General features: G+C 36.4%; 1 protein-coding gene across 1 annotated transcript; it reads right to left on the bottom strand.

Annotated features, from left to right (window-relative positions):
- Positions 1-1,331: 1,331 nt before the first annotated feature.
- LOC149210988 (uncharacterized protein At4g15970-like) lies at positions 1,332-3,302 on the bottom strand. Its single transcript, XM_089394510.1, has 3 exons — positions 2,658-3,302; positions 2,096-2,479; positions 1,332-1,916 (listed from the first exon to the last, which is right to left on the bottom strand). Exons 1-3 carry the CDS (start codon positions 2,829-2,831, stop codon positions 1,428-1,430), a joined length of 1,047 nt encoding a protein of 348 aa, XP_089250636.1. The 5' UTR covers positions 2,832-3,302; the 3' UTR covers positions 1,332-1,427.
- Between the last annotated feature and the right edge of the window lie 6,843 nt (positions 3,303-10,145).

The raw sequence follows: 10,145 nt of genomic DNA, 5'->3' as shown, positions 1-10,145 counted from the left end.
ACTCAGAGGTTTAAGACGTAATATTTCCCAACACTAACGCATTTTGTCCAGCTCTCTGTAATAGTCACTTGGACAGATCTGTTGCAGGTTTCCTAGATAATTAATAACCAAAATTTTATAGGTTTCTCGCAGAATTCACACGATAACCTTTTTCGGCCGGTCTATTCCTAGAAAAAATAAAAGTAAATTACCACTCCTGCTCCATCAATTAGCGAAATGCAAGTTGGCCTAATAAATCCATGAAAACAGACATGACAACCATCAGAAACAGACATATTTCTAATATAATTGGAAACCTATCCCAGAAACATGACGGTGATTTTCTCGCTTAATTTTTTGCATTACTACGATTGTTTCCTGTTATTTCAAGCCCTTCACTTTAATATATGGGGTAATTTCCTGCATTGTGAATTTCGCAATTACACTACTGAAGAAAAAAAATTGCAGATGTAAATTGCAACATGCCATATAAGTAGAACCATCTCAAACCTCGATGAATTCAGATAAAGCAACCCCCTACTTTAAGGTTACCCAGCATCGATTCTGCTAACCCTTCGATTCGAAGAGGTCAAACCCTAGTTAGACACGTCGGAACTGAAAATTAATACACCCGGTTAGATTAAGTATGAGCGAGGATGACGTAATGACGTAAGCCCGCCGCCGAAACTACTGTATAAATTTCGAAGATGACGTTGGGCATACTAACCCATAGATTTAAAAATGAAAATACTTCAAAAAAAAATTTGAAATTTCGAAGATGACGTTGGGCATACTAACCCATAGGGTATATTATTTGAAAAGGTCTAATAATTAAAAGTATCTGGTTTTCCAGATAATTACAAATTCAAATTACTAAAAACACAAAAAAAAATCAAAACATCGCCCTACAAAATTGCACGCGAAAAGACTGTGACCGACTTTCTAACCAACCAGATATTTAATCCTGATCGGCTCAATTAAACATTTAAATCGAATCAATAACTATTAAATTAATAACTCGAGTATGAACCATCAAGCTTTAAAATAAATTAACAATTCCCGTAAGCATTAAAGTAAATTAATAATAATGCACGCTGAGTGTCAATGTTGGCAGGCGATTGAATTTCATCCTATGGAATTCATGTGATGTGTAGGTGTGCATGAGTCCATTGCTGCACCTACTTTGCTTTGATTTAAGATAACAGTGGGCTGAAACCACTGAATTCACACTTGTTTTTATGATGAATCACACTGGTTGGTTAGAAACGCGTTGACAAATGAAATTTCATGTAATTTTCACCAAAATCTTTCTCTAACACTGAATTTACCTTAAAAATTAACAAACAAAAAAATTTAAAAATTCCATTTTATTAGTTACACACTGCATTATGCACATAAATTACAGAGGGAGCGGGAGTGTAAATTAGCCCCCCTCCATAAATTTCTTGCTAATTATCTTCCCACGAATGTAGACATGCATGGGGAGCTCTCCAATGGACAGCACTGGAATTGAGAGAGCGATAGGAAGCCCAATCCTGCAGAATTAAAGTCAAATCAGAAATCTTGGCCTTCATGCCTTTACAGCAATTGGCATGCATTGTGAACACATCCTCCAGACCTGCTCTCCTCTCACAGAACCCACTGATGTACTTGGTATCCAGAAGCAACATCTTCAACCCTATTTCAGACAAGTGACCCCCTGATTTGATCTTGTTTAGCACGTCCTGATCGTGAAGTTTGGGGTAGGCTGTCCTGGACTCATACCACCATTCATAAAACTTAATACTTCTATTGCTGGATCGAACGAAATTGAAACCTCCATTGGCGGTATTCGATAGGTCGTGTGGATTGCCATTGTAATAATCGCTAGCAATCTGAAAATCAGCCTTGTCATCAAACAATTGGAACGGATTCCGAAACCACAGAATATCCGCGTCCTGTATAATAAATCAAATTAATCATTGTATCGTACTACTATATATGATTGAAATTTCTGACTGAAAATACTAGGTATTTCAACCCTAGATTGCGCCCTCGATTAGGGTTTTTATTACCTAATTTTGATCAGTATTTCTATATTTATTGTCTGAGAACTATGAAATTGAAATATACTTACAGAGAAAACAAAACTATATCCCAACTCCAACACATGTTTCAGAAAGAAAATTCTAGCCCACATCATGTCCAAGTATCCTTGGGTCATGATAACTTTTTCCCCTGAAAAATCAGATCCTTCCTTCAGCAAAATATAGCAGTGCGGATGAATCTGTTCGCAACGTTTTAACGCCTCTTGGTCTAGTGCAACAAGAAGGAGATTATCCAACAAATGTTGTGTCCCTTCACCGATTCGAAAGCTTCGAAGGTACAAATCAAGCATACTGTTTTCTTTTGCCCAAACTGCGTTTATTGTTGTGATTATCACTGTCCTGTTTGGCATTGAAGCCTTTTCTAGAGCACTCTCTAGATCATGGACAGTTACAGACGAGTTGAATTCTGCACTCTGCAAGAGATTGACACTTACTTGAGCAGAACCGTCATGTAAATATATTTATAAAAAAGTACACATAATCAGGAAATTTTGAAGGATCTATATTTATGTCAAGGTATAGCCAATCTTAATTTTGTCCCAAAAAAATCGGATGCATGAAAATTCATTAGAATTGATAAAACCGACTTACATGGTTGGTCGACATGTAGAAACCCCTTCTGCCATCTCTCTGTTCAATTGGGGAATAATAATATGACAGTGGAATCACTATTGTGAATATGCAAACACATAATATTATCACATATTTACAGATCGTTGTTGGCTGAATGAAGTGCAATTTGTTTTCAAGCTGCTGGTTCGTCATTGTTGGATCAACAAGATTTTTCTCTTGCAATCTAATGGCGCTCAGACTGAAAACCCTATAGCCACCAATACACACCAATGGAAGAGAAATGATATAATTGTTTACCAAAACTGCAATTATAAATTCATTTGACTATGATGGTGGCTGTTGTCAGGTCACTCTGGCGGTGATTGTCAACACAGAAGCGGGCCAGCTACCTTGTTTACCACTTTTTTCCTTAGTCTCTCGATCGGCTATTTAAGGGCTGCGATTGCAGTACCTCCATCAGCACTCCCTTTCAGTCTCATTCATAGTAGTTTTTAGTTCACCTCTTAGAAATCTGATAATTTGCCATGGATTAGCTTGAGAAAGCATCACAAATCAAGAAAAGCATTGTCAATCTAGATCTTGATACAGAGATTGAAATTTCTTAAACTGTCAGCGACCTCTCACCAGACGAAAACGCCTAGCAATTGTGATTGGTCTTCATCAATTTTACTAGTGATTCCTTAGCCCTCACGAGCATCAGCTGTGCACTAACATCATCAAATGAGTCAGCCTTGACTGTTCAGAAAGATCTAGAACTGAAAGTTAGGTGAGTATATATAGATATTGTTAACCCGAAGTAAAGATGAACTTCTTCCAATGAGCCCGTAACAGGAATTTGCGTTGACCTACGAAAATAAATAGGTTAATTTGATTAGAACTGAAAGTTAGGTGAGTATATATAGATATTGTTAACCCGAAGTAAAGATGAACTTCTTCCAATGAACCCGTAACAGGAATTTGTGTTGACCTACGAAAATAAATAGATTAATTTGATTAGTTAGGGTCCTAGTTGTTTTTGGATAGCTTTTGTAGGTCGGTGGCTAGGATTGATTTCTCTTGCCACAGGATAGAGATCATGGTCACTAGTGCTCAGAATGTTGGGCTCTAATGTCTCAACCTTAAGGTCCAGTCACCCATGTCATTATATATTGTAAGCAAAGTCCACATTAAAACATCTATAAGGTCCGTGTCTTCTTTGATTAAATTAAGATAAAGTTATACCAATAATAACTTAATTTAATATGATATTATAGAAACGAATTAAATTGTATACAACCTTTTCCCTCTACGCATTATTTCTTTTATAATCATCCGAGAGGATGAATGCAAAGAATACATACAAGCATGGTCACTTAGTTCTACATTTTTGTAAATCTTTTTTGGTAACTAGCATTCTGGTACCTAGTAAATAGTATTATAGTAAACAAAATTTGGATATAAATGTGAACTTTTATGTTTTCTTGAATACATTAAAAGTTTTTTTGGTGAAACAGAAACTTTATTTCAATAAACATATTGATCATCTTATTACTATGGTAGATCAAGGAGAACACTTGAAGATATCATTTTTTCATATTAGGGAATCAAGTTGTATAACTAGGGTTATGGTGTATCCTCCTTTGTTAACATAGAGTGACCAAGAACTATTATTGGAAACCCTTGGGTATATCAAAGAGATATAGCACCAACATTCCTTTGTTCTTAGGACCTTACAAAACCATATTTAGTGTAGCACAAGTAGCACAATTTCTACAGAACTTGGAATATGAGGAATTAGAGAATTGCATCAACACAATAATATGCAAGAATGACCTCACCCTTGTGGGAAACCTATCTTGAATGACTCCTATGGCAATTATAACCATGTTTATATACCTCTTAGATAACCCTTTGAGTGGAACCTATGAGCTTAGTCGAACCCAATGATTGCAAATGACATCTGTTAATAACATCATATCACAACACTAATAATGTTGGTTTATTTCTTAAATAACCCTTTACCTAGTCCACTTGATTACATCACTCGGAATAGAAACATGGCGATAATGGAAGACATCATGAATGGCATAATGTTGGTAATCAAGTTCCTCACACAAACCATTGATGCAACCAAAAACCAACCTTAAAACCACATGACTCCCATCAATAGGAAACTTGGAATAGGGAGTTTTTTTAAGTGTATAAGGAAGGATGGTAGTGGTGAAAATAGAATAAGAAAGCACCATTGAGATACATTACATCGAATTAGTCTTTCAAATCCCTTTTTGCTCAAAAGGAGACTACTTTTATATAATTTCTTACCAATATTGTTACAAATAGGTATAGTGGAAGACTATTTGATGATTTTACAATGCTTGGAAATTAGAGTAGAGATTTTAACTGATAGTTTTTCTTTGGATTCACAATTATGGTCAGATGGGGGGTGAATAAGTCTAATGACATTTTTTACTTATTTAAAGCTAGTCAAACATCATAAAAAATCAATCTCATAAATTGAGCAAGTAAGAAAAGATATACATGGAAACCCTTACGAGAGAAAACCACAAACTTCTTTATATGAAAGACATTATAGGCACCAAAATACAAGTGAAAGTAAGTCCCTCTATTTTTTTGTAGGCACCAACCTACAAGAGACACCAATTCCCTCTGTCGCTTTGTAGAAACCAACCTCTAGGAGACAACAATCTCCTTCTTATAGACAAATTTCACTCACAATAATGAGTTACTTTAGGTCTAGCAGACCTGCCTAGGGTTTTCCTAGTCGAAGGGTGTGTGACTAAGGTGTAGTGCAACAAAAGAAAATAAATCCCAAGCACACAAGTCAAAATCAAAGAGAAAGTGGAGAAGGTTACCTTCCTATTGTGATAAATCCAACTTAATTTGATGCTTCTAGCTTGTAGGATAACTCCCAAATTTTTGAGCCACTGCTCTTACTTCTGAATCTCTGCACACAAAAGAGAAACTAATTCAATATTTTCCTATAACAAAATATATGTGCATGCATGCATATTAACTCAAATCAAACATGCGGACATCAAAGTGTTATAAATGTTTTGTCATTGATGGTCACAAAGGTGTTGATACATTATGGAAAAAGATAAGACAATTGCAAGATGAGAAGAGCATGGCTGGCAAAGGTGTAGTTATTTTGAATGCATTCCCAATATAGAAGAACACCTCAAAGTCAAGTGGAAATAATTTAGATAAAAATAGCTCTGAAAGAGATTTCCAGTGGTATGTGGGAGTGAGAAAATGGCTTTTAGGATCGAAAGATATGGTCAGTTAAAGCACAAGTAACCCTAAAGTCAAAGGAGGCAGAGTTAAACTTGATGGAGGTCTCTAGAGTAGTTTTAGTTTGGAAATTAGCCAAACTTGGTGGAGTTTTCGATAGCGGAGACATATTTCCCACAAGGGTGAGGTCTTTCTTGCATATTATTCTGTTGATGCAATTCTCTAATTCCTCATATTCCAAGTTATGTAGAAATTATGCTACTTGTGCTACACTAAATATGGTTTTGTAAGGTCCTAAGAACAAAGGAATGTTGGTGCTATATCTCTTTGATATACCCAAGGGTTTCCAATAATAGTGCTTGGTCACTCTATGTTAACAAAGGAGGATACACCATAACCCTAGTTATACAACTTGATTCCCTCATATGAAAAACTGATATCTTCAAGTGTTCTCCTTGATCTACCATAGTAATAAGATGATCAATATGTTTATTGAAATAAAGTTTCGGTTGGTCTTTGGAAATTTCCACCCTTGTGCTTAGATTGTGCCTACATGCTACTAATTTTGCTTGGAGAAGGAGTGCTTGGAGAGGTTGAGCTTGGACTTGGACATTCACTCAAAGAGAGATTATTGACATCAAGGCTTGGTTGTATGCTTCCTCCTTTATTCTATTAATATATCAACTGCTGGTTTAATTTCCATAAATGTGTGTGTTAATGTATCATTTATCTTAATGCTCCTTCATCTGTTAAGTAGCTTACTTTCGATTATGTTATTTGTACTTATATGATTTTTTGTGTCTTGATCTCTTGTGCGGGCATTCAAATGCTATGAGCAGTAGTATCGAGCCTGTGGCGCAAGCGATTCGAGGTCTTCAACAAAGGAGGACGTTATAGAATCAGAATGAGGTAGGTCATCTTCTGATTCTCCTATTTCGATTGTAACTTAGGAAAGTGTCTAGTAGATTGTCACGTAGGTTGTTAGTCCTACTCATTGGGCTAGAGGGATCGTCTTTGTCTGCAGAGAGGATTTTTCTAGACAACAAAATGGTGACTCCACTGAGGAAGCTATAACCTTTCCATCCATTTATTCAATTTGATCCTCTGATTAGTTTGACCAACCAACGATTTCTCAACTTGTATGCATGAGTCTGGGTTTATACAGTTAATGATTGTTTCCTTAGAGTGCTAAGTTTGGAGTTATTCTTGAAATCTTGTTTGTTTTTTCCCATATTCCTCGCTAAGCGCGAGTTTTATCAGTGACAGTTGCGCTCGTAGCGCTTGTTTTTATCTTTACAATCGCATTGAAAACAATTTTCTTCTTTGTTTGCTCACGCTAAAAATCATCACTACTTTTGCTATATAAACTAGTGTTGATTACTGTGACTAGTGCGGGTTTTTCTATGAAAATTAGCGTTGATACTTGAATATGTGAATTTTTAGGATTTCTGGCTTAGAATCTAGTGTGTCTTAGCCCCTAGGATCTTCTCCCCACCTGTATGCTTGGATTTGTGAGTGTTTTTGATTGATTGCCTTGATTAATGTGCAAAATTTGTCTCATTGGCTTTGAAGTGAAATATGATTGAGTTCTAGGGTTTCTAGTCAAATGGTTATCGCTCGCTACTTATTGGTGTCATTGAGATGCTCGTTTTGCTGATTGATTGAGTGTTGGTTTTTATGGAAATCATTGAAAACATAATTTTGCATTTATTTTAGCTTGTCTTTCAAAATTTACTTTTCGTGAAAATGCATTAGAATAATTGCATTGAAAAGTTATTTTTTGAGATTCATCATTGAGAATAGATCACATTTTTTGGTGATTGAAAGCTAAAAATTGTATTAGGTGCATCAAACCATTCAAAACTAAAAGAAAAGCATAACTCATATAAGTGCATCTTAGTAAAGTTAAAATAATTTTTTCTTTCGAAAAGTTGCATTTAGGATAGTGAAAAGTGAATTTTTTTTTTTACTTTTGGCATTGCAATTTGGAGACAAAAGTGAAAGTTAGTGGAAGGCATTTTACATGATTCATTTTGTTTGATGCATTATTGATTGAAATTTCTTCCCTTGATTAGTCGAGTTTTCATTGAAACGAAAAGTTTTCCTTTTCTCATATAGTTGCACCAGTAACTCCTTGCAGTCATCAGTTAGCTCATTGTGCCATTTCTCCACCACCTGAGCCAACCATGTGGCCCCTCGCCCATCTGACATGATCGTATGTTTGAAGGTGGGCCTCCCGAAATCTAAAGGTATTACTTGTCATTTTGAAATTGAGTATTGTAGTTTTGTTATCATGGACACTTCTGGGCATGGATTAATGGTGGGATTCGGTGGATAGAATGGGTTAGGTCTCAGTTTCTATCTCCTAGACCCCTTTCAGGAATTAACCTTAGATTCTAGTCCTATGGGATCTCTTTTAATGACATTTGGTTTCAAGGATGACATTTCACGGGAAACCCTGATTTGGTTTCACATGACCCAAGGTTTCCCCCTCTCATTACCTAATTCATTCACATATCTGCCACATGTCACCACCTTTTGATGGATTCACCATGACTACATTATCTGCTTCTATATCACCACCTTTTGACGGATGCACCATGACTACATTATCTGCTTTAGAAGTAGAAACTTCCTAATAGGGTACTTGGTTAACCCCATTGGGAGTTTAGTAGACATTGGCACGTACCAAAGCTCATTATGGAAGGGAATGCCGTTATGAAGTCCCCACATGTGGTCCATGATTAGGTAAGATTATTTTCTTGATTTCTCTAATGAATTGTTGCACAAGAAGCCTAGGGGAAACATTGGATCTTATGCAGGATTGCTAATGGATTCCATTTTGGGATTGGTCTCCCTATATGGGGTCTTAACCCTCCAAATGGATACATTGGCACATATAGGGTGAGAATTTAGAGCCATGGACCTCCACAACAACATATTTCACTTCATGGATCCCCGCAGCCATTCAAAGATTTCTCGTGGTGCACTCATTGGACGAGGAGGATACACCTGATCCATCATGCCTAGCTGGTCCCAGATCTGTACCATACACTTGGCAGATGATCTAGGACTTCTACGATGATGTGGCATCTCCGGCATTATCTTCCTAGCCCTCGAGGGAAACCTACAATCATCTTCGATTTGTTTGGAGACCCATGAGGACACTTGTGTGCCCCCACAGTCATTTGGATCACCACAAGTTCTTAGAAGGGGCCAACCCCTTGTCCACTACTTTTGAGGGTCCTATTCTTCATTATGGTACCCATATACCTCATTTCGCCTCTTAGAGGGCCCTACGACATGCATATATTATTATATGTCCTCTTGAGAGGCTTACCTTTTTATTTGTGAGCTACTTTGGTGGGCTTGTCACCAAAGTGAGGTCATTTGCACATTATTTTATTTTTAGGGGCTAATGTAGGCTCATTAGCTAAATCAAACTCCTAATTAGCATATAAATAGGAGTTAGTTGGATTCATTTGTATCATCAATTGACATGGAATATCACAACCTTTGGAGATTCACATTTTTTCCTTGGACGATTATTTTGGATGATTGATGAATTTTGATGTATGGATTTGGGCTATTTTTATCTAGGAGCTTCTTATTTCCAAATGTGATTCTAGTTGGATATACTATATAACATTGTAAGTGAAAATTAATGTTATTTTCTTCTTTTCGAATACATTTGAATTTCACTATAATTAGGGCTAATTGTTGCATGTACAAAATGTGGAATTATGTCTCTATTTAGCTTATTCTTTGTATGGACCATTGTTAGATGAATGAAATATCCTAGAGATCATGTTATCTTGATAATATTTCACCATTTGTATGGAGTATAAATGCTTAAAACACACTTTTATTCTCTTTCTTATAATGTTAGATGAAGTTGACTGTTGGAGCCTCCTTGAATAAGAAACTAAATCCTTCTTCATTATTACCCTTAACTCCCCATGTGAATCAAGCACTGGTCCCTCAAAAGTGTGATCACTTTAACCCTCCTTTTACGTTTTTCCCTTTCTTTTTAGGTTTATCCCCATTAGGTCACCTAGGGCATCAATTTCCCATGAATTTAGCCATTGGAAAACTTTGATCTCCTAGATATAACTGCGTTGGTGGGTCCCCTTGCTCTCCTCCAAATTTGAAGCAATTATGATGATTGAATCTCTGGATACCCCATGGCTTAGCTCTATGATCAAGTTTTCCCTAGGTGTTCCAAGGTTAGAACCTAGTAGGATCAATTTGACATCTTTGGCAGAAAATTCTTAT

Source organism: Pinus tabuliformis, chromosome 1_2 (assembly GCF_031772625.1).
Source record: "Pinus tabuliformis cultivar Carrire ecotype Pingquan chromosome 1_2, CPIR1, whole genome shotgun sequence".
Lineage (NCBI taxonomy): Eukaryota > Viridiplantae > Streptophyta > Pinopsida > Pinales > Pinaceae > Pinus > Pinus tabuliformis.
This window is presented reverse-complemented; position numbering and strand designations above follow the sequence as displayed.

Coding starts and splice junctions, on each gene's coding strand:
- LOC149210988 (XM_089394510.1), bottom strand. CDS start 2,831: ATGACGAACCAGCAGCTTGAAAACAAATTGCACTTCATTCAGCCAACA. Junction 2,480..2,657: donor TCTACATGTCGACCAACCAT/GTAAGTCGGTTT, acceptor AATCTCTTGCAG/AGTGCAGAATTCAACTCGTC. Junction 1,917..2,095: donor GATATAGTTTTGTTTTCTCT/GTAAGTATATTT, acceptor TTTATTATACAG/GACGCGGATATTCTGTGGTT.